Source organism: Dendrobates tinctorius, unplaced genomic scaffold, assembly GCF_039654945.1.
Source record: "Dendrobates tinctorius isolate UK_male_01 unplaced genomic scaffold, ASM3965494v1 ptg000086l, whole genome shotgun sequence".
Lineage (NCBI taxonomy): Eukaryota > Metazoa > Chordata > Amphibia > Anura > Dendrobatidae > Dendrobates > Dendrobates tinctorius.
Genome location: NW_027361754.1, coordinates 54,822,301 through 54,847,593, shown reverse-complemented (window position 1 = coordinate 54,847,593; position 25,293 = coordinate 54,822,301). Strand labels below are relative to the sequence as shown.

Genomic DNA, 25,293 nt, shown 5'->3' with positions numbered 1-25,293 from the left:
CAAATCCTTTAACCGTTCCTCATAGGAAATACTTTGCAGTCCACTCACCATCCTGGTAGCTCTTCAATGAACTTGCTCCAGTATTTCGATGTCTTTTTTAAAATGTATTGCCCAGAACTGGGCCCAGTATTCCATATGAGGTGTTGGGTCTAGGAAGGGAGGGAGTGACAGGTTGGTGACGATCGGTCCAAATTCCGAGCAAGGAATACTGGTAGATTGGACAGAAGGTCACCAGAAAGAAACAGTATACTGTTAGCAAGATAGCTTTTGACAGTCATGTACAGTGCCTTGCGAAAGTATTCGGCCCCCTGGAACTTTTCAACCTTTTCCCACATATCATGCTTCAAACATAAAGATACCAAATGTAAATTTTTGGTGAAGAATCAACAACAAGTGGAACACAATTGTGAAGTTGAATAAAATTTATTGGTTATTTTAAGTTTCTGTGGAAATTCAAAAACTGAAAAGTGGGGCGTGCAATATTATTCGACCCCTTTACTTTCAGTGCAGCAAATTCACTACAGAAGTTCATTGTGCGTCTCTGAATGATCCAATGTTGTCCTAAATTACTAATGATGATAAATATAACCCACCCGTGTGTAATCAATTCTCCGTATAAATGCACCTGCTCTGTGATAGACTCAGGGTTCTGTTTGATGCACAGAGAGCATCATGAAGACCAAGGAACACAACAGGCAGGACCGTGATACTGTTGTGGAGAAGTTTAAAGCCGGATTTGGATACAAAATGATTTCCAAAACTTTAAACATCCCAAGGAGCACTGTGCAAGCGATCATATTGAAATGGAAGAAGTAGCATACCACTGCAAATCTACCAAGACCTGGCCGTCCCTCTAAATTTTCACCTCAAACAAGGAGAAGACTGATCAGAGATGCAGACAAGAGGCCCATGATCACTCTGGATGAACTGCAGAGATCTACAGCTGAGGTGGGATAGTCTGTTCATAGCACAACAATCAGTCGTACACTGCATAAATCTGGCCTTTATGGAAGAGTGGCAAGAAGAAAGCCACTTCTCAAAGATATCCATAAAAAGTGTTATTTACAGTTTGCAACAAGCCACCTGGGAGACACACCAAACATGTGGAAGAAGGTGCTCTGGTCAGATGAAACCAAACTCGAACTTTTTGGCAACAATGCCAAACGATATGTTTGGCGCAAAGGCAACACAGCTCATCACCCTGAACACACCATCCCCACTGTCAAACATGGTGGTGGCAGCATCATGGTTTAGGCCAGCTTTTCTTCAGCAGGGACAGGGAAGATGGTTAAAATTGATGAGAAGATGGATGGAGCCAAATACAGGACCATTCTTGAAGAAAACCTGTTGGAGTTTGCAAAAGACCTGAGACTGGGACGGAGATTTGTCTTCCAACAAAATAATGATCCCAAACATAAAGCAAAATCTACAATGGAATGGTTCACAAATAAACGTATCCAGGTGTTAGAATGGCCAAGTCAAAGTCCAGACCTGAATCCAATCGAGAATCTGTGGAAAGAGCTGAAAACTGCTGTTCACAAACGATCTCCATCAAACCTCACTGAGCTCGAGCTGTTTGCCAAGGAAGAATGGGCAAGAATTTCGGTCTCTCGATGTACTAAACTAATAGAGACATACCCCCAGCGAATTGCAGCTGTAATCGCAGCAAAAGGTGGAGCAACAAAGTATTAAGTTAAAGGGGACGAATAATATTGCACGTCCCACTTTTCAGTTTTTGAATTTCCACAAAAATTTAAAATAACCAATAAATTTTGTTCAACTTCACAATTGTGTCCCACTTGTTGTTGATTCTTCACCAAAAATTTACATTTGGTATCCTTATGTTTGAAGCATGATATGTGGGAAAAGGTTGAAAAGTTCCAGGGGGCCGAATACTTTCGCAAGGCACTGTATTAAAAGATAATTACAAATCTGCTGGTCTTCAGCTGTTAGGGCAGATGGGGTGGGTTATAAAGTACCGTAATGCAAAAACCCTTTAAACAAACCAACTGATCTTAATTAAATCTGCAGCTGTGATTCATAAAAAATACCTAAGCATTACAAGTAATTATACACTTAAATATTACATAGACTGGAAATCTTACAGTGACTGATACAGCGCTCTTACCTCACCCAATCTGATCTCAGGACCGTCCTCCAGAGAATCCTCCGGTAAATCCTCATCAACCACAGGAGATTCTTCATTAACACCTTCTAGTACATCCAATCCATACAAAAAAAGAAGCTTACATGTAGTGGTGCTCTAATCAGTTTATGCACTTTTTATGTACATCCATATTTCTGGTTTATGAGCGATCTGACAATACCTCGCAAAAAAATAAGACAAAAAAAATGGAATGGACATAATACTGATGGGTGGAAGTCCAACTGCTGGGACCAGCAACTATGGGAATTATTTAAATTCGATGGGGAACCTTAGCGTCTGGTGCAAAATGGAGCAGCAAGTCGGACTCTCAACAGTAGTGTTGAGCATTCCGATACCGCAAATATCGGGTACCGGCCGATATTCGCGGTATCGGAATTCCGATACTGAGTTCCGATACTTTTAGCATATAGAATACCGGAATTGGAAGTTCCCATAATGCTATGAGCCAGTTTGATTTGATTCAGCCAATGAGGAATCCTAAGAAGTGTGGGCACATCCAGTTAGGCATGTAGGCATGTTAACTAATGGCATGGCTGTGATTGGCTGCTGAAATGATGTCATGATGCACTATAAAAGCCGCCGCCGCCATTTTGGGTTCACTCTGCTGTGAATTCAGTTAAGGACAGGACGCTGCTCTTGTGACTCTGAGGGACAGTTAGAAATATCGATTTGCTAGATTGTGCTTTACCCAGGCTAGTTTAGCAACCCCTGTGAGAAGCTTTCTTTTGCCTTGCAGCGCTGTTCACAGCTGTCTGCAAGGTCTGTGTGAGTGCACCTCATGCTGTAGTGTGTCTGCAGCCACCTCTGGTTGTAGGCCACTCAGCGTACGTCACTGCCTCATACATATTTATTTTTGTTTTACTGCTGCTCATTTTTCATTAATTCTCCTATTAGTGTGCATCCATCCGTATCCATCTACATTGGTTGCAAACACTATATAGGAGTAAACAGCGGAGCCTTTCTGCAGCCTTTCAGTGCTAGTGCACAGTTCTCTGCACTGTTCACGGCTGTCTGTGAGGTCTCTGTGTGTGAGTGCAGCTCACGCTGTAGTGTGTTCTGTAGCCACCTCTGGTTGTAGTCCGCTCAGCGTGCGTCACTGCTTCATACATTGTTATTTTTTGCTGTAGTGCTTATTTTTCCTGAATTTCTCCTATTAGTGTGCTTCCATCTGTATCCAGCTAGATAGGTTGCAAACACTATATACAGTCATGGCCAAAAGTATTGACACCCCTGCAATTCTGTCAGATAATAATCAGTTTCTTCCTGAAAATGATTGCAAACACAAATTCTTTGGTATTATTATCTTCATTTAATTTGTCTTAAATGAAAAAACACAAAAGAGAATGAAGCAAAAAGCAAAACATTGATCATTTCACACAAAACTCCAAAAATGGGCCGGACAAAAGTATTGGCACCCTCAGCCTAATACTTGGTTGCACAACCTTTAGCCAAAATAACTGCGACCAACCGCTTCCGGTAACCATCAATGAGTTTCTTACAATGCTCTGCTGGAATTTTAGACCATTCTTCTTTGGCAAACTACTCCAGGTCCCTGATATTTGAAGGGTGCCTTCTCCAAACTGCCATTTTTAGATCTCTCCACAGGTGTTCTATGGGATTCAGGTCTGGACTCATTGCTGGCCACCTTAGAAGTCTCCAGTGCTTTCTCTCAAACCATTTTCTAGTGCTTTTTGAAGTGTGTTTTGGGTTATTGTCCTGCTGGAAGACCCATGACCTCTGAGGTAGACCCAGCTTTCTCACACTGGGCCCTAAATTATGCTGCAAAATTTGTTGGTAGTCTTCTGACTTCATAAGCCATGCACACGGTCAAGCAGTCCAGTGCCAGAGGCAGCAAAGCAACCCCAAAACATCAGGGAACCTCCGCCATGTTTGACTGTAGGGACCGTGTACTTTTCTTTGAATGCCTCTTTTTTCTCCTGTAAACTCTATGTTGATGCTTTTGCCCTAAAAGCTCTACTTTTGTCTCATCTGACCAAAGAACATTCTTCCAAAATGTTTTAGGCTTTTTCAGGTAAGTTTTGGCAAACTCCAGCCTGGCTTTTTTATGTCTCGGGGTAAGAAGTGGAGTCTTCCTGGGTCTCCTACCATACAGTCCCTTTTCATTCAGATGTCGACGGATAGTACGGGTTGACACCGTTGTACACTCGGACTGCAGGGCAGCTTGAACTTGTTTGGATGTTAGTCGAGGTTCTTTATCCAACATCCGCACAATCTTGCGTTGAAATCTCTTGTCAATTTTTGTTTTCCATCCAAATCTAGGGAGGTTAGCCACAGGTGCCACAGGTAAGTTACAGGTGCTGTTAATTACACAAATTAGAGAAGCATCACATGATTTTTCGCACAGTGCCAATACTTTTGTCCACCCTCTTTTTTATGTTTGGTGTGGAATTATATCCAATTTGGCTGTAGGACAATTCTTTTTGTGTTTTTTCATTTAAGACAAATTAAATGAAGATAATAATACCAAAGAATTTGTGTTTGCAATCATTTTCAGGAAGAAACTGAGTATTATCTGACAGAATTGCAGGGGTGTCAATACTTTTGGCCATGACTGTAGGAGTAGATAGAGGAGCCTTTTTTCTGGCTTGTGCCCTGCAGTCCCAGCCAGATTAGTATTAGTGTCACGGCCACGTGTGTCTGGGCGCAGGTGTTACCGCAAGGCGAACCCATAACACACGTGACCCTGGATACAGCGCCTCCAGTGGGGAGAATTTAAATAATAAAACGTGCAGATGGATACACCGCCTCCACCTGGCGAATTTAGGCATTACACGTTAATATAAATTCTGGAAACCCCGCCTCCAGTACGGCAAATTTAAATAATAAGGGAGACCTGGGAAACATTAACAACGGTGGGCCCTGCGATAGGGAAAAGGGAATTGGAGACCTCCTGAGCTCCCCTGAGCCAGTGTCCCTGCACTCCTAACGTTCCCTATGCCGGTTCCGCACCGGGCGCCGCACGCGTACCTCAACGCCCTTGCTCGCCCTGACCCTAAACCCTCACTAGGGAATTGGGAGGTGCGGAGACTAATCCCACCACTGCACTAATAACACACATAAGGGAAAGAGACAATACAGGGGGACACCACTTAGCTTTATGCTCTGTGCTTATGCTCCTGCAACAGAGCCCTCCACCTGCGTGCGTCTTCTCCACCCGGATCCATCACCATAACAGGATCCTTCACCATAGAGCAGCCTTGGAGCAGAGTCCACCACCAGTTGCTGCTGCTTAGTAACAGAGTCCCAAAGACGAGTTCAGCTTCTGACACGAAGTCAAGCATGCTTGAGTCCAGCTCAGCAGCCAAGTCCCACATGGTGAGTGCCACTCTCCATAGTCGCCACTCCACCAGTCCATGCAGACACTTCCCGCTGACACCATCACTGCGACCCCACCACGCCATGCCAGCCATTCGTCCAGACACCATAGCTGACACACGTCCCCCTGGCTAAGCTGCGCAGGACTCCTCCTCAGCTCCATCCTTCCACCAGGCTCTCACCAACTCAGAACAATGAAAGAATGAATCAGTATCACCAGCAGTGATTACACACCCTGAGACTCATTTATAGAGCCCCCACACCTGAATCATAATTACAGAAAACTTTAAACTGAAAACCTAAGGTGCGATACCACTAACCACCACCGGGGACAGTCAAGTCACCTTGGCAACTTGCCAAAAGGAAAAAAAAGTTCACTCTGTGATTTTAAAACTGTCAGATCACTTCAGATCATGACAGTACCCCCTCCTTAATGAAGGGCCTCTGGACCCTCAAGACCACTCCTCATTAGGGAAACACCTACAGCAGGGACACCCAGATCCTGAGTTCACCCCACCACTACCTGACACTTCAGGTTAATGACAAACGCACCGCTGGAATTGGCAATGATGTTCGTTCTGGAGGCACCACTCATCTCCACAGTGCCGACCTGGGGAACGAGGTTATGTATGTATATGTTTGCTATGAGCTGATCAGACTCCACAACACACTTCCACCAGATGTTTTTTGGTGGCCACCATACATGCTCGTTCACACACAGGTCCGGACCTGAACGTTTATTGCACACATTCGTTTGTCATATTTTGGTGAACTCATTCTGGACTCGACAACAGAGGCGTCCCCCTGCTGTCACCACACTCACACCCCCGCTATTCACCAAGGGACACCACCCTTCAACCCTTTCACCATGAGGTCTGCACCTCCCAGGGTTGGTTAATGGCGAGGGTTGAGATTTGTCCCTACTCCCCCCCAGCACACCTGCTGCTTACACCAGGAGGAGAGGGAACGGATATGGAGGAAATATACACTCACTGGTCGCCTCCACACGACCAGGAGGGGGCGGCATTAAAGATTTGGCGTGAGCCCCGCGGACTCTACACCAGTCTGCTCATCACTGGAACGTACCCCTTCACCTCGGGGAATACCAAGCAGCTCCGTGGGGCACCATTCCTCCCACCTGCCTGGGTACGCCCGCATGCATGAGCAAGTCCCACTCCCCAGCAGCGACTCTAGGGGCTTTTAGCCAGATCACAGCCGCCATTTTCTATTTTCTGGTTGAGCCAAAGGAAAGACCCCAGACCCTGAAAATTGCTGCCGCAGCTGCTACGACTCCATGCAGCTCCTCACTCACCTCAGTGAAGCCCAGCAGCAATTGCTCAAAGGTCTCCACATAGCCAAAAGCTCACCAGAAAAAAGGTAAGGCTGGTGATAATGTCACGGTCACGCGTGTCTGGGCGCAGGTGTTACCGCAAGGCGAACCCATAACACACGTGACCCTGGATACAGCGCCTCCAGTGGGGCGAATTTAAATAATAAAACGTGCAGATGGATACACCGCCTCCACCTGGCGAATTTAGGCATTACACGTTAATATAAATTCTGGAAACCCCGCCTCCAGTACGGCGAATTTAAATAAGGGGGACCTGGGAAACATTAACAACGGTGGGCCCTGCGATAGGGAAAAGGGAATTGGAGACCTCCTGAGCTCCCCTGAGCCAGTGTCCCTGCACTCCTAACGTTCCCTATGCCGGTTCCGCACCGGGCGCCGCACGCGTACCTCAACGCCCTTGCTCGCCCTGACCCTAAACCCTCACTAGGGAATTGGGCGGTGCGGAGACTAATCCCACCACTGCACTAATAACACACATAAGGGAAAGAGACAATACAGGGGGACACCACTTAGCTTTATGCTCTGTGCTTATGCTCCTGCAACAGAGCCCTCCACCTGCGTGCGTCTTCTCCTCCACCCGGATCCATCACCATAACAGGATCCTTCACCATAGAGCAGCCTTGGAGCAGAGTCCACCACCAGTTGCTGCTGCTTAGTAACAGAGTCCCAAAGACGAGTTCAGCTTCTGACACGAAGTCAAGCATGCTTGAGTCCAGCTCAGCAGCCAAGTCCCTCATGGTGAGTGCCACTCTCCATAGTCGCTACTCCACCAGTCCATGCAGACACTTCCCGCTGACACCATCACTGCGACCCCACCACGCCATGCCAGCCCTTCGTCCAGACACCATAGCTGACACACGTCCCCCCTGGCTAAGCTGCGCAGGACTCCTCCTCAGCTCCATCCTTCCACCAGGCTCTCACCAACTCAGAACAATGAAAGAATGAATCAGTATCACCAGCAGTGATTACACACCCTGAGACTCATTTATAGAGCCCCCACACCTGAATCATAATTACAGAGAACTTTAAACTGAAAACCTAAGGTGCGATACCACTAACCACCATCGGGGACAGTCAAGTCACCTTGGCAACTTGCCAAAAGGAAAAAAAGTTCACTCTGTGCTTTTAAAACTGTCAGATCACTTCAGATCATGACAATTAGCCTATTTTTTGGAGCCTCATCTATTGCATTGTAGGTTACCTTCCTGCATTGTAATAGCTCCAAAAAGTTTGTGATACTATCGCTTTCACATCTTTGGTCACATCCTTTTTGTTTTTTTTTAAAAAAAACACGTAAATAAAGTTCACCAAACACTCCACGTGACAGTTGTGTAGGCCACATTAGCTCATATTAAAGTGTAGTCCACACACTTTATAAAATTAGTGTTTCTTATACCTGTTAGCAGCTGTTCAGGAATAAGCACACTAATCCCCCCCTTTGTACTTTTCTGCCTATCTTTATCAGTCTACCAAGATGAAGAAGGCAGGGAGTAAGGCACGTGGTCGTGGGCATGGAGTTTCAGCAGGGAGAGGACGTGGGGATTCTGTGCCTGCTGCGGGCACCAGTGACTCAGCATCCCCCAGTTTTACCAGGGAACAGTCCTTTATGTGCAGCTTTGTAGGACCTCGCCGTACCCCACTGCTGCGGGACGAACAAATTGAAGCCGTTGTCGGATGGATGGCAGCTAACGCATTGACTTCAATTACTTCCACATCCTCTCAGGGCCACAGCACTGAAGACCAACCATCTGTCTCTTCACCACCTGCCAAATTGCCCAGGCAGTCAGAGAGCCCTGGACAGGAGCCATCTCTACTTCTGTTCTCTGAATCTCTTGGCTTGGAAACAGGGGGCCAGCCAAGCAGCATTCTAGAATGTGAAGAAGAGGGAGTATGCAGTGATGCGCAACTGCTTTGTCCCTCTGAATCTGAAGAGGCGCTTGGGCCAGTGCCTATGGTCAGCCCACCTCAGTACGCATCAGATGATGAGACTCAGGTGCCACTTTCTGGTGCGTACTGTGCTGGTGAGACTACCCAGGAGAAGCAGGTGTTTGAAGAGAAGAGAGTAGATGATGAGGTCCTTGACCCATCATGGCATGAGGAACAGGAAGGTGGTGGGAGCAGCTCTGAGGAAGATTCCCCGAATGGCCAAAACAGGAGGGAGAGGGAGGGGGCAGACTTGGTTGCCTGTAGCTTCCACTTCGGCACCCATTAGGAGCATTCCTCTTCCAAAACCCAAAACGGGCGCTCCCAGGACTTGCAATGCGTGGTCCTTTTTTGACACAGTTGCAGATGACATTTGCTTTGTCAAATGCAAGCTGTGTAATCAGAAAGTCAAAAGAGGGAAAAGTGTCAGCAACCTCAATACCACAAATATGTGGAAACATGTGCGGACCAAGCATGTGGTGGAGTTACAAAGACACACTGAAGACGTAGGCCAACCTACAGCACCACCTACCACCTCTTCAGCTCGTGTTGTAGCCTCTTCCTCGAGCTCACACACAGCTGGTTCGGCTTCCTCACAGGATCGCCATGGAAGAACCTCTGGCACTGTAGTCCAGAGACCCAGTGACATTCCACCCACAGCACCACGTTCCCTGTCATCCTCACACTTCCAGGCCACTCTACAGCCATCGGTAGCACAGGCATGGGATAAAAGGCGGCAAACCATCCCCGAGCACAGGCTCTGAATGCTGGCATTGCAAAACTACTGGCCCTTGAAATGCTCTCATTCAGGCTGGTGGAGACTGACACCTTCCGTAACTTCATGGCATTGGCAGTCCCACAATACACCGTGCCCAGCCGCTTTTATCTCAGCAGGCAAGCCGTCCCTGCCCTGCAAAAGCATGTGGAAGGAAAAATTAAACATGCGCTACTAAACGCCGTCAGTAGCAAGGTCCACCTGACCACCGATGCGTAGACCAGTAACCATGGACAGGGACGATACCTTTCCCTCACTGCACATTGGGTCAATGTTGTGGAGCCGGATACAGATCTTGAAAGTGGCGCTGTACGTGTTCTGCCAACTCCAAGGATTGCAGGAATCCAGTCTGTACACATTGACTCCTCCTCATACTCCAGTTCCTCAGAATCAGCGCTGCAGGAGCCGTCACGGTCTACCTCCACATGGACCCGTGAACGCTTACCTGTTACGACCGATATGAGAACAGGCGTGGCCAAACGTCAACAGGCCGTACTGAAATTAATTTCTTTGGGGAATCGAAGCCACACAGTGCAGGAGCTGTGGAATACCATCAAGCAGGAGAGCGACGTGTGGTTTGTGCCAGCGAATCTCCAGCCAGGCTTGGTAGTGTGTGACAATGGCCGAAATCTGGTAGCAGCTCTGGGCCTAGGCAACCGCACTCACATCCCATGTCTGGTACATGTGCTCAACTTGGTCGTGCAGAGCTTTCTGAGGGACTATCCGGATCTTGATGCACTGCTGCACAAGGTCCACATAGAGTGCGCTCACTTGCGGCGTTCCAGCATGGCAAGATCGCGCATTGCAGCTCTGCAGCGCCGATTCCGCCTTCGGGAACATCGCATCATATGTGACCTACCCACCAGGTGGAATTCAACGTTACATATGTTGGAGCGGTTGTGTGAGCAGCAGGCAGCAGTAATGGAGTACCAGCTGCATCAGGCGCAAACAAGTCGCACTGCGCGCCGGTCATACTTCACCACCACTGAGTGGGCCTCTATGAAGGACATCTGCCACGTTTTGCGTGCCTTCGATGATTCCATGCGGATGGCGAGTGCAGATGATGCACTAGTCAGCATGACTGTCCCCCTTATCTGCCTGCTTCAAAATTCAAAAAATACTGCAAGCACTAAGGGTGGAGGTTTTGGAAGAGGTGGAGGATGAGGAGTCACAAATGCCATCTGCTTCTGGACAGTCTGTGCAACGTGGTTCCTCACAAAGGCCTAGGCAGGGGACACTTTGTGAGGAGGATGAGGAGGAGTCGATGGAGGAGGAAGACATCTCTCCAGAGGAGGGAGGTACACAATGCTCTAGTAGTCAGTATGTAGAGCGAGGGTGGGGTGATGCAGAGCAGGCAGAGATGACGCCTCAAGCAGGGGACAGCGTTTCTTGGCCAGTTGGGAGTCTGCAGCACATGGTTGATTTCATGCTGCAGTGCCTGAGAAACGACCGCCGCATCGCCCACATTCTCAACACGGCTGATTATTTGGTGTACACCCTCCTAGATCCTCGCTACCGGGACAACTTACAAAGCCTCATAACACCGTTGAACCGGGAGCGTAAAATGCGGGAGTACCAAGACACACTGGTGCATTCCATCATGTTCTCCATTCCACCCGAGAGCAGTGCTGCTAGTGCTTTACAAAGCAGCTCTGTGCGTCGAGGCAGTGGAGGAAGCTCTGCACAAAGAGGGAGCAGAAGCAACGCCTCAGCACAAGGCAAGATCAGTATGGCCAAAATGTGGCAAAGTTTTGTGTGCCCGCCACAAATGTCTACACCATCACAGATGGCTCCAGTCAGCAGGAGGCAACATTTCCGTCAGATGGTGACAGACTACATGACTTGCCCTCTCAATGTACTCCCAGACGGCTCTTCCCTCTTCAAGTTTTGGGTCTCTAAGATGGATACCTGGCCAGAGCTTAGCCAGTTTGCATTGGAGGTGCTGGCTTGCCCTGCTGCTAGTGTATTATCGGAACACGTCTTTAGTGCCGCAGGTGGTGCACTAACAGACCGTCGCATGAGACTATCCTCCGATAACGTTGACCGGCTTACTTTTCTGAAAATGAACAAGGCCTGGATCTCGCCTGAATTTGCCAGTCCTCTTCCAGATTAAATAATTGGTTGGCAACAGTATCCAGGTCTCCTGTTGTGTTCATGTTTCTACCACCTGAACTGTAATCCCTGGGCTCTAACACGACCAGTTGCTGTTCAGAAGTGCCGTCTGCACAGAAAAAAACACTAGCTCCTGTGTTAGTGGGGTTCAGTAATGCCAGCTGCTCCCCTGCTGTGTGTCCGGCAGTATCTCCTGCTCCCTCCACATTCAAACTACATCAGATTTTAAACTTGCTCCAAGTAGGCCTCAGCCTACTCCATGATTGACCCTGTGCTCCAACACCGCCAGTTGCTGCTCAGAAGTACCGTCTGCACAGAGAAAAACACTAGCTCCTGTGTTAGTGGGGTTCAGTAACGCCAGCTGCTCCCCTGCTGTGTGTACGGCAATATCTCCTGCTCCCTCCACATTCACCCCGCATCAGATATTAAACTTGCTCCAATTAGACCTCAGCCTACTCCTTGATTGACCCTGGGCTCCAACACCACCAGTTGTTGCTCAGAAGTGCCGTCTGCACAGAGAAAAACACTAGCTCCTGTATTAGTGGGGTTCAGAAACGCCAGTTGCTCCCCTGCTGTGTGTCCGGCAATATCTCCTGCTCTCTCCACATTCAAACTACATCAGATATTAAACTTGCTCCAAGTAGGCCTCAGCCTACACCATGATTGATCCTGGGCTCCAACACTGCCAGTTGCTGCTCAGAAGTGCGGTCTGCACAGAGAAAAACACTATCTCCTGTGTTAGTGGGGTTCAGTAACGTCAGCTGCTCCCCTGCTGTGTGTCCGGCAATATCTCCTGCTCTGTCCACATTCACACTACTACTGATTTTAAACTTGCTCCAATTAGGCCTCTGGCTCCACTCTGTCTCTAGTATTTACCCTGTGCTCCAACACCACCAGTTGCTGCTCAGAAGTGCCGTCTGCACAATTGACACTTGCTCCTGTGTTACTGGGGTTCAGTAACGTCAGCTGATCCCCTGCTGTGTGTCCGGCAATTTCTCCTGCTCTGTCCACATTCCCACTAGAATCATTTGTAGTCTCCAACAGATATTAATCTTGATCCAATTAGGCCTCTGGCTCCACTATGTTTGTAGTATTAACCCTGGGCTCCAACACCGCCAGTTGCTGATCAGAAGTGCCGTCTGCACAGTCAACATATGCTCCGGTGTTATTGGGGTTCAGTAATGTCAGCTGATCCCCAGCTGTGTGTTCGGCAATATCTCCTGCTCTGTCCACACTCACTCAACTACAGATTTTAAACTTGCTCCAATTAGGCCTCTGTCTCCACTCTGTTTGTTGTATTTACCTTGGGTTCCAGCACCGCCAGCTGGTTCCCGGCAGTGTCTTTGGCACGGGTAATCCCTCCTGCCCAGCCTGGTTCCAGCTTTGCCACCAATACGTTGTCCTGTCGTGTTGCGGTCGGGTTAGCCGACTCTATGCCTGCAGTTTAGGTGCTTCCTATGTGGGCTGCGGAATCTGGCAATAAAGGCTGGTTCCGTAGTGCCAATAGGACAAGCACCCCTTGTAGGACTGTGGGTTTCGGTAACTGCGGCCGGCTCGCGGCCTTGTAACTTTGTTTTTCATGGGTACCTTCTGCTACCCATTCGGGTTCCAGCACCGTCAGCTGGTTCTCGGCAGTGCCTTTGGCTTAGGTGCCTCCTTCTTGGTATCCGAGTTCCAGCAAAGTCTGCTGGTCCTTGGTAGTGCTTTCTAGCACAGGTACCTCCTGCTTAGTAACCGGGTTCCAGTACTGTCAGCTGGTCCTCGGTAGTGCCATTGGCTCTTGTAGCTTCTGCTACCCATCCGGGTTCCAGCACCATCAGCTGGTCCTCGGTAGTTCCATTGCCTCTTGTTCCTTCTGCTGTCCCTCCGGGTTCCAGCACCGTCAGCTGGTTCGCGGCAGTGCCTTTGACTTAGGTGCCTCCATCTCGGTATCCGAGTTCCAGCAACGTCTGCTGGTCCTTGGTAGTGCTTTCTAGCACAGGTACCTCCTGCTTAGTCACCGGGTTCCAGTACCGTCAGTGTCAGGATTCGTACCGGGGTCTAGTCTGTGTTCCACAGCAAGTCTCGCTGCCTTACTTGCTGTGCCACACAACCATTCTTAATATACAGTTTCTGATCAACTAGTTCTTTTTCGTTCATTGTTCTTCCTCCGTTCTGGTGATTGGCTGCTTCACTGTTTCCTGTGCTTATGTCCCGCCTTTTTCCTATTTAGCACTCCACAGGGCTCTCACTCCTTGCCGGTGATTCTTCTGTGGTACGGATTCCTGTCTTCCCTACAGCGCTGTCCGGTACAACCTCTGACAGCCTCCCGGTCTCTCTTTCGTGGAGTACCTCTGGGACTCCAGCTTTCCGCTTTGGTCTTTGCTGAAATCTTAGTATTTTTTGTGTTAGCTTGGGGTTTCGTGGTTTTACCCTTCAGGTTCATTCACTCTTTAGTTTCACTCTAGGAGTCCTCCTTGCTGCTGCTTGTCTCCCTTAGGTTGTCCTGCACTCATTCCACCCTCGGTTTACCCTCACTGTAGCTCCCTGCACTTACGCCGAGGTAGGGACCGCCGCCCAGTTGTCGCCCACCGGCTAGGGTGGGACCGGCAAGTAGGTAGGGTCAGTGGTGGGTGGAGCTCAGTGGCACCCTCTTCCCCTGCCGTGTGGTGGAATCATAACAGAATCACCGGCCTTCCCTATGGACGCTATGACCTCTTTAGTCAATCAAATGCAGGGTCTTACTCAGCTGGTGCAAGATCTTGCTGCGCAGGTCCAGCGTCAGGAGCAAATTCAAGCAGCTGCCGTTGCAGGGACAACTAATTCTGAGCCTAGAGTTAACTTACCCGAGCCATTTTTCGGAGATAGAAGCCAATTTGCTTCTTTTAGAGAAAATTGTAAATTATATTTTCAATTACGACCTATTTCTTCTGGCCCCCCAGCTCAAATAGTCCGTATCATAATCTCTCGCTTACGGGAGGGACCCCAAGAGTGGGCCTTCTCTCTGCCGCCAGATTCAAATCTCCGTGATTCTGTAGACAACTTCTTTCAAGCCTTAGGGAATATTTATGATGAGCCTGACCAAGTCGCTCTGGCCGAGGTAAACCTTGCCTCCCTGACCCAGGGTGATCAGGAGGTAGAGGTTTATTGCACCCAGTTTCGTAGATGGAGCTTAGCTACCCGTTGGAATGATCCCGCACTTCGGAATCAATTTCAGCGGGGCCTTTCACCAGCCCTAAAGGATGAATTGGTACACTACACTCTGCCCCAGTCCCTGGAGGAGCTGATGGCTTTAATGGTCAGAATAGATCGCAGGTTAAGGGCGAGGAGATCGGAGCAGGCAGCAGCACAAGTTTCCGTTTTCTCTAGGGTCACTCCGGCTGTTCCGAATCTGCCAGCTGCCGAACCTATGGAATTGGGAGCCATGCAAGCTACCACAGATCCAAGTCCTTGCCGTCCACACCACGCACTTGGAACCTGTTTTTACTGCGGAGATCCTCGGCACTGGATAAAGGATTGCCCGCGGCGCCCTGGCACTCCACAGGAATCTTCTCGGAATACACCACCTAGGCCTGTGGGTGGACAGGTAATTCCTTTAAGTTCTAAGAGACTCTTAGTGCCAATTTCTATTGCTTTCACCTCCTCTAAGGGAGAAGGAGTTGCCATGATTGATTCAGGGGCTACTGCTAATTTTATGTGTTATGAGTTTGCTGTCTCATTGGGTATTTTTTTAATTCCACTCGCTCACCCCACTAAATTAGTTGGTATTGATAACACCCCACTAGCAAATGGGGAGATTAGTCTCTGTACTCCATTGCTATCATTTCAGGTTGGTGTACTGCATGTGGAACAGCTGTCATTTTTGGTTATGCATGACCTCCCAACTAGTGTCATACTGGGGCTTCCATGGCTCCAGCTCCATAACCCCAACATTAACTGGGTTTCTGGTGAATTGGAGAAGTGGGGTGCAGATTGTTCACAGAAATGCTTGTTAACACACGTTTGTGGTATCGTCTCCGTACAAGCTTCTCTTCAGAATCTTTTGGGCCAATTCGCAGATGTCTTTTCTATGAAGGAGTCTGAGCGGTTGCCACCTCATCGCTCCTATGACTGTACTATCAATTTGGTTCCCAATTGTAAATTCCCTAAGGGACGCCTATATAATTTATCACCTCCTGAAAGAGAAGCTTTACGTGAATATGTACAAGAGGCTCTAAGAAAGGGGCATATCCGTCCGTCCACCTCACCTCTGGCCGCAGGTTTCTTTTTTGTCAGTAAAAAGGATGGAGGACTTAGGCCGTGTGTAGACTACCGAGGTCTTAATGAAATAACTGTCCGTAACCAATATCCTCTACCGTTGATTCCGGACCTGTTTAACCAGGTTCAGGGGGCTCGATGGTTCTCGAAGTTGGACCTGAGAGGGGCGTATAATCTCATTCGTGTAAAGGCTGGCGACGAGTGGAAGACCGCCTTCAATACCCCCGAGGGCCACTTCGAGTATCTAGTTATGCCCTTTGGGCTGTGCAATGCTCCGGCGATTTTTCAAAATTTCACCAATGATATTTTCCAACATGCTATTGGCCGCTATGTAATTGTCTATCTGGACGATATTTTAGTGTTCTCTCCTGACTGGGACTCACATTTAAATCATGTAAGGGATGTTCTCCAGGTACTCCGCAATAACCAACTTTTCGCCAAGCAAGAAAAGTGTATTTTCGGGGTCCAAAGTCTATCTTTTTTGGGTCATATTTTGACACCCCAGGCCATCACAATGTAGCCGGAGAAGGTAAAAGCGGTTCTTAATTGGGCTCGTCCTGCATCTTTGAAAGCTCTTCAAAGATTTCTGGGGTTTACCAATTTTTACCGCAAGTTTATAAAAAACTTCTCCATTGTGGTGAAACCTCTCACAGATCTTACTGTGAAAGGTTCCGACTTGGTAAACTGGAGTAAAGATGCTGTGGATGCCTTCACGTTTCTTAAGGAGAGCTTTGCCACTGCTCCTGTTCTTACCCAGCCCGATCAGGAGAGACCCTTTATTGTTGAGGTTGACGCCTCGGAGGCAGGGGTAGGGGCAGTACTTTCACAGGGGACTTCGTCTTTGACTCGTTTGAAACCCTGTGCGTTCTTCTCAAAGAAGTTTTCCCCAGCTGAAAAAAAATTATGATATTGGAAATAGGGAACTGCTCGCTATAAAATTGGCCTTTGAGGAATGGCGACATTTCCTTGAGGGGGCCAAACATCCTGTTACTGTCCTCACCGACCATAAAAATCTTGAATATCTCAAAACGGCCAAACGGCTTAATCCAAGACAGGCAAGGTGAGCGTTGTTCTTTTCACGTTTTAATTTTGTGATTTCTTTCAGACCCGGCTGCAAAAACGCCAGAGCAGACGCGCTAGCTAGAAGCTTCTTGCCTGAACAACTGTCAAACATCCCACCTGTTCCCATTTTACCTGATAAAGTATTTTTGGCTGCTAATTCCTCTGATTTGTTTGCTGAAGTTAAGCAATTTCAACATTTGTCTCCGTCCGGCTCTCCTGATAATAAATGGTTCGTTCCCTGTCATTTGCGTTTGAGACTGCTGAATGAACACCACAACTCTCCTCTTTCAGGTCACCCTGGTATCTCTGGTACTATGGAGTCAATCTCCAGAAATTTTTGGTGGCCGACTTTACGCCGGGATGCCACTGCCTATGTCAAGGCGTGTGACATTTGTGCCCGGTCTAAGGTTAACCGCTCACGGCCTTGGGGTGAACTATGTCCTCTACCTGTTCCCTCCAAGCCATGGACCCATCTTTCCATGGACTTTGTTACTGATTTACCTTCCTCCCTGGGAATGACTACCTTGTGGGTTGTGGTGGATCGCTTTAGTAAGATGGCGCACTTTATTCCTTTACCCAAATTGCCATCCGCCAAGCAATTGGTCCCCTTGTTTCTAAATCATGTGGTGCGGCTGCATGGAATTCCTTCTAATATTGTGTCAGATAGGGGTACCCAATTTGTCTCCAAATTCTGGAGAGCTTTCTGTAGTAAAATTGGCGTTTCCCTTGCTTTCTCATCGACCTTTCACCCGGAGACCAATGGGCAGACAGAACGGGCCAATCAAGCCCTTGAACAATTCTTACGTTGCTATGTGGCTGATAAGCAAGAGACCTGGGCATCTTTTATTGCCCTGGCAGAGTTTGCCATAAATAATAGGGTGAACCCAGCCCGATCAGGAGAGACCCCATGTCAAGGCGTGTGACATTTGTGCCCGGTCTAAGGTTAACCGCTCACGGCCTTGGGGTGAACTATGTCCTCTACCTGTTCCCTCCAAGCCATGGACCCATCGAGTTTGAGGTAAAAAAGATCTTGGATTCCAGGAAAGTTTGTGGGGTCCTGCAGTACCTGGTGGACTGGAAGGGGTATGGCCCTGAGGAGAGGTCGTGGGTGTCTCATTCTGAGGTTCATGCTCCCAGGTTATGTAAGAGGTTCCATATCAATTTTCCTGAGAAGCCTTCCCTGTGTGAGGGTCCAGGGGCCCCTCATAAAGGAGGGGGTAATGTCAGGATTCGTACCGGGGTCTAGTCTGTGTTCCACAGCAAGTCTCACTGCCTCACTTGCTGTGCCACACAACCATTCTTAATATACAGTTTCTGATCAACTAGTTCTTTTTCGTTCATTGTTCTTCCTCCATTCTGGTGATTGGCTGCTTCACTGTTTCCTGTGCTTATGTCCCGCCTTTTTCCTATTTAGCACTCCACAGGGCTCTCACTCCTTGCCGGTGATTCTTCTATGGTACGGATTCCTGTCTTCCCTACAGCGCGGTCCGGTACAACCTCTGACAGCCTCCCGGTCTCTCTTTCGTGGAGTACCTCTGGGACTCCAGCTTTCCGCTTTGGTCTTTGCTGAAATCTTAGTATTTTTTGTGTTAGCTTGGGGTTTCGTGGTTTTACCCTTCAGGTTCATTCACTCTTTAGTTTCACTCTAGGAGTCCTCCTTGCTGCTGCTTGTCTCCCTTAGGTTGTCCTGCACTCATTCCACCCTCGGTTTACCCTCACTGTAGCTCCCTGCACTTACGCCGAGGTAGGGACCGCCGCCCAGTTGTCGCCCACCGGCTAGGGTGGGACCGGCAAGTAGGTAGGGTCAGTGGTGGGTGGAGCTCAGTGGCACCCTCTTCCCCTGCCGTGTGGTGGAATCATAACAGTCAGCTGGTCCTCGGTAGTGCCATTGGCTCTTGTAGCTTCTGCTACCCATCTGGGTTCCAGCACCGTCAGCTGGTCCTCGGTAGTTCCATTGCCTCTTGTTCCTTCTGCTGCCCCTACGGGTTCCAGCACCGTCAGCTGGTTCTCGGCAGTGCCTTTGGCTTAGGTGCCTCCTTCTCGGTATCCGAGTTCCAGCAACGTCTGCAGGTCCTTGGTAGTGCTTTCTAGCACAGGTACCTCCTGCTTAGTAACCGGGTTCCAGTACCATCAGCTGGTCCTCGGTAGTTCCATTGGCTCTTGTTCCTTCTGCTACCCATCCGGGTTCCAGTACCGTCAGCTGGTTCTCGGCAGTTCCTCAGCCTTCTTGTACCTTCTGCTACATTTCCAAGTTCAAACTTTTTGAAATGGTTTTTGGTAATCACTCTGGATCTCCCTGACGACGACCCTGAAGACCACCCCAAAGAAGACCAAAAAGGTGACCCTGAAGAAGATGACCAAGAGGACAAAGAACATGAAGACAACCACCAAGATACAGAACAACAAAAGACAGAAGACCAAGAAGCAGAAGAACAAAAAGCAGAAGAACAAAAAGCAGAAGAACATTAAGTGTGGCGCCCCTGAGGCTCAGTCGCCACAGAGGTACTGCACCTTCTCCTAAGGTGTAGTGCCCCACCACCTAGGTAAGTTGGGAACTCCTTTCCACACTCCATCACCTGCACCCCACACACAGGATAGTTCAGCAAAGGACCACATTGTGGCTCCATGCTTAGAGGGTAGCAGAGCACCTTTCGTGGGTCCTTGCTTCGTAACACGAGATGTGCTGGGAGGTGGGTGGAGTTGAGATATATAAAAGGTGGGGAAGGTTTAGAATTAGAGTTCAGTCTGGAGGTCAGTTAGTCAGGAGAGTCTGAGGACGGATCCCTGGAGGAAGGGATGGAGGAAGGAGTGCTGCAGCTGCCTCAGTGACCTGAGCCAGCTGGCACGGGAATGGAACAGAAGGAGAAAGACGTAGAACTGCAACCTAAGCTTCTATAAGAGAGAGAAGGAACAGCGCAGAACGAAGGAGTAGGAGAAGAGAGAGGAGTTATGGGTTGGCAGAGGAACCCTGCCTATAGGTTCTCAGCGCAAGGCCGGGGCCAGGTCCCCGAGGTTGTATGGACACTTATGGTTCTGCAGCAGACACCGGTGGAGTAGTTGGCTGTAAATGCACTACTCCCATCCAAGACTTGGGGCACAACAGCAACAGAATAGAGAGCCAGGACTCCAGAGAAGGGAGTCCCCGAGAGAGGCTACAGTTGTCTGTCATACAAGTAGAGTTTTTAGGAACATCTGACAGGAGGAACCTCAGAGTACCACGGTACTGGAGCTCTTCACACCAAAAGGCGCAATAGAGGAGTCGTTCAGGAAAGGTACATTTTGGCAGAGTGTTGGAGAGGAGAATCCTGACTTGCCCTGGAGGTTGATTGAGTCTCTGCCCCGGAGGACACGCCACGGAGGCAGGCACCAGTGTGTGCCACGAACTGTGAGTAGAGCTTTGGAACTGCAGGCCCTGGTGTCTTCCATTCACATGTGCGCAAACACCGTCAGCACTGCTACATCTGGGTACCAACATTCCTCACACCGCCTGCGCCTATACACTGCCCTGGGGTCACAGCTTCACCTGTGAGGAGCTACACCATCTATGCTGCAACACACCATCAGCCCCAGAGGATCTGCACGCAGCGTTGGCTTAACATCTTGCTTGCCAAACACCACAGGTGGCGTCATGAACTATCACACAAACTATATCTCAAACCACCATTGATTTGGGCGCCCAGGGCCACGGACTGGGTGACAGCCGCCGTGACACATCCCCCTGACACCGGCCCGGTACCAAGTACCCCACAGCCCTGGGACGGGGCGACCCATAAGCATAAGACTAAAAATCAGAGCAAAAGATATTATCTAAATTATAAGCAGAAGAAGACTAAGCAGTGTATGGGGGTGAGTCCGTTCCTCCTCGTGATGCCCCTGGAAAATGCCTGCTACTGCAGGCCAAACTGAACGCGGACAAATCCTGTTGTAAATCTTTTGTGACAGGCAGAACGGCTGGTGTAATCTTCAAACTTTTATAGATAACAACTACAGGAATGCCTGTCACAAATAAGAATATGATGAAGAAGAAGAATAGGAAGAAGATGAAGACGTAGGATATGAAGAAGAAGAATAGTTGAATAAGAAGAATATGAAGAATGTAAAAAAAAAGAATAATAGGAAGAAGGTGAAGAAGAAGATGAATAAGGTGAAGAAGTTGATGAAAAAGATGCTGCTGCTGAGGATCATGAAGGAGAAAGTGTGGGAGAAGTAAAAAAGAAGGTGAAGAGCATGGAAGTAGTGAAACATACATATCTGACAAAATATAAAAAGGGTTAACATAGTCAATATCTTTGTAACTCCGAACGTCTTAAAAAAAAAAAAATTATTCCTGCTATTCCATTTGATTGGGCTAAACCTCTATGCCTTTAATGTCTCCTTCACCTCCCACAATACATTCTACATTATTATTAGTTGTTTTTCCTCATGCAGAATTAACCTACAAGGAAAGAAATGGTTTATTTTAATTCCGATATTTCTGTCCCATTGACTTGCATTGGTTTCCGGTATCGGAATCGGCAATATCCGATACTTTTTGGGTATCGGTCCGATTCAATCCGATCCGATATTTCACGATATCGGAAGGTATCGCTCAACACTACTCAACAGCCGTTCTATTAATTCTTTATGGGGCTCATGGAGTGCAGCACTCAGAAGACCCATCGGAAAAGAATGGTGCGCAGGTCCATTCTAAATGTGTCCCCTTCTGCTGATCGGTGCAGGTCCCAAGAGGGTGGACTGATCAGCCAGTTATAGCTATAACTTGTTTTCAATGGAGAACCCCTATAAAAGGGCACATGGTATATACCATTATGGGGAACCTAATCTGACCCCTACATGGAGACAGAGAGCCCTGCCAAAGACCGTAAATGGTAGGACCTCATTTCGTATGCCTTGGCACCCAATAAGTATCTACTGTTTTTCTTTTTCCAGGCTCCACAGTGATCACATTCACTTATACCTTATAGCTGTTGGGGTAATAAAAAATGGTTCTACCAAAATGATGACAGAGAAATGAACAATGGCAATAATTGGCAATGGTTTCTAGTCAAGAATGGGGGGGAATCCACTAAGCACTTTACGACAGTGTTCTGCTGCATAAAAGTCATGTTTTTGTTTGCTTTTTTTCTGCAACTTGCAGTTGTTTTATATCAGCCCTGCTACCAAGCAAGGCTTAATGGGATGGTGGTTCGACCTACCACAGCTCGACAAATTCTCTTTAATTTACACCGGACATTACAGAAGAACTCCACTCCTAGACATAGCCGGTTCTAACACTAATATCAGAACTTAGTTTGCACCTGTGCTGCCTCTTTCCTTTATTAGTGAAGGCCTGCCGCATCCTGCTATATGTGCATTTGTAGTTTTGATATTCGTGTTAGGACCTGCAAATATGAGGAGCCTTGACGCGGCTTGCGGGCTTAATCTATTTTGGCCAAAATATTAACCAATACCTCATTTAATGTACTCATTGTATGCATTAATTTTTTGCACTTATCATATCAGTTTTTGCAGGATGCAGCCGGGCATCTTTCTGTTGGCTTTGTCTATTGGGGCGTCTGTCACTGTGTGTTGCATATTATAGTGCTGAAGCAGCCCGCCTGATAATTTTATGGGCGTCATTAATAGGTTGCAAGCCAGACACTTTGCATCACACTTGCCTGTGTGACTGGCGTCCTATGCAAGCCTTATCTATGTGCAATTTTTCTTCTAGGCAACCAACCCCTCCATGGTCTGGTAGGTGTGGGGTGGTTGCTTTTATCAGTAGTTTGCACCTGTGCTGCCCCTTGCCTTTATTAGTGGAGGCCTGCTGCATCCTGCTATATGTGGCTTAGACATAGCCGGTGCAGATCTCAGTTTCTGGAGCATGGATAACTCAAAGATGTTCCATATTCATGTTCCATATTCATGGAGAGGCGTGCATCTCCCAATGACTTTAGCGCACCTTACTCTAGAGGGACTTTCTTTAAGACTGGCTTAAGAAAAACTCACCATTGCTCAATGTGTATATGCCACTTATCCAGACTGCATGCTATCCATCCTCTGGTGCACGGATTAAGTTCGTGAGGCTTCAAGAAAATACTTTGCTAAATTGGAACAATCCAGTTTTGATTCAAGCACAAGGATGAAAAATTTCAAAACTCTTCGTTAAAGTTTCATCACAGGGAATCTTTCACCAGGTTTTTACTACCCTATCTGAGAGCAGCATAATGTAGGGAAATTGACCTTGATTCCAGCGATTAATCACTTACTTTACCGGGTGCTGCAGTTTTAAATTAAATCTGTTTTCTCTGCTGCAGATCTCTGAATACCAAGCTCTGTATAACACCGCTGATTGGCAGCTCTCAGGGCATACACAAAGCTACCAATCAGTGGTGGAGGTGGGTTTAGACTACCTGGCACCACTGCAAACACTCCTGTATTGATAATCTCCTGCTGATAAAACAATGAGTTTATAAAAACTACAACAAGCTGCCCAGCAAGTGACACTTTGCTGGAATCAAGATCTCTGCTCCTACATCATGCAGCTTTCAAATTAAGTACCGTAACAAAAACCTGCTTTAAAATATAATGTGGGTGTACTGTTATTTCTGACACATTTTTAGTAGATCCACCCTTGCTCTTTTTGCAATTTTTTAACCTGCTGCTGGATTAAAAACTTGTCACAACTCTTCGTCCCAAGCCAATCTTTCAACAAGGTTTTTCTTTGCCGCAGAGAAAAACATTTGTTTACAGCACATGAGTCCTTCTGATTCAGGCTTCCCGTGGTTCCAGCAGCATGTACAAGAAATGTAATAGAAATAACTAGTACCTATTGCAGAATTTGTACAACCCTTTGGGCTCTTGGCATCCTCTCCCCGAGAACTGATTCCTTCATACTCTGCATCTGATTGGGCCGACTTTTGGATCTCTATGCTTTGATCATCACATTCTGGAGAGATTTTCTCCTCTAGATCTGACGATATGTTGTCAATTGTAGTTGAAGGCATCTGAGAAATACAAAAAAAACTGTTTTTTTTTTACAAATACGAGGCAAAATAAAGACAAATAGTTAACATTACTATTTTCATATCAGAATTTGCATTTGGGCAGCCTGGGGGATCTGGCAGCAGCTTAAGCCATCCATCCTCTTGGCTGATAGTTATGTCATGTTCCTGGCTAAGTAAAATCTATCCTGACTCAAGCGACCCTTCACCTTTGACAGTAACGTGACTATACATTTATGCAAAAAAAATCATGAATTTACAATATTCTGTCAGTTGTTTATGCTATATGTTTCTGTATGTGGCCACCTGACGGCAGTGTCGTGAGTTTTGGAATTATGTTGCAATGTATTAAAGAAGCTTTAACATGTCCCCTCTGAATTGTAAAAGGCTGGGGAATGTGTTAACAAAATATTATTATTGCTATTATTTTTAATTTTCAGATATTATCGTCCTTAAAAATCTCAGAGAAAGCGATAATATGGACGCTGTCACATATTTCAAACTGCAATGTGTCAGAAACACTACTCAAGACCTGTGTATTAACTGTCAGAGGGCCAGCATCGTGAACACACATATCTGATCTGTTCACTCAGCCAGAGATTAGGGCTGTCACAGGAGGAAAAAATGTAAAAAATAACTTCTCAGCTGAGTGAACAAATTGGGCAATATTTCTCCAGCCTCATTCCTCTTACGTGCTCATTTATAAACCTATTCTTTTCAGTCAGCCTTATAGTTTTACAGCAGGGCACAGAGATTAAGAGATCTGATGAAGGAGAAACAAAACCTATAGTGCACAGTCTGCCAAGAGAAGGTTTTGTTCTCCTGCTCTATGACAGAGTGAGCAAATCAGGTATGTTTCTTCACTGTGCCACTCCTCTGACAGACTAGACACGTCTGAACTTGTGCTTCTTCAGGCTGCAACTTGTCCTGACACATGACTTGGAACGACTGCGGTATGAAACATATGACACATTCTTGGAGAAACATTTTAAATGTTATCGTTTCAACAAATTTGGCATAAATTAATAGAACAGGTGAATATAAGAAACTTTGTACCAGAGAAATTTGCTTATTTCTTTACTTATGAGCCACTCCATCCCACTATTCACCCCAAACTTATAATTCACTCTGACAAGACAATTTATATCCATATTGATCAAAGCAAGATGGACTGCCAACTTGCTGAAATATCAAGTTAAAGTTCATATTTACGTGTTTGGAGGGAAGAGCATTGAGGAACATTCAACACAGTGAGAGCAGGCAGACATAGGCAGATCCTACTGCAGCTACTAGCAAATGTATTATACTTCTGCGCTGGATTTGCAGCTACACTTCTCAGTACTTTGTA

General features: G+C 47.3%; 1 protein-coding gene across 1 annotated transcript in view; it reads right to left on the bottom strand.

The window, feature by feature from the left end:
- The window catches only part of CFAP74 (cilia and flagella associated protein 74), a 269,418-nt gene that overhangs the window by 170,300 nt on the left and 73,825 nt on the right, over positions 1–25,293 (bottom strand). The window contains exons 18-19 of the mRNA XM_073585414.1: positions 23,771–23,948; positions 2,129–2,214 (exon numbers count right to left, since the gene is read on the bottom strand). Coding sequence (XP_073441515.1) covers positions 2,129–2,214; positions 23,771–23,948 — 264 coding nt within the window. The remainder of the gene's footprint in view (positions 1–2,128; positions 2,215–23,770; positions 23,949–25,293) is intronic.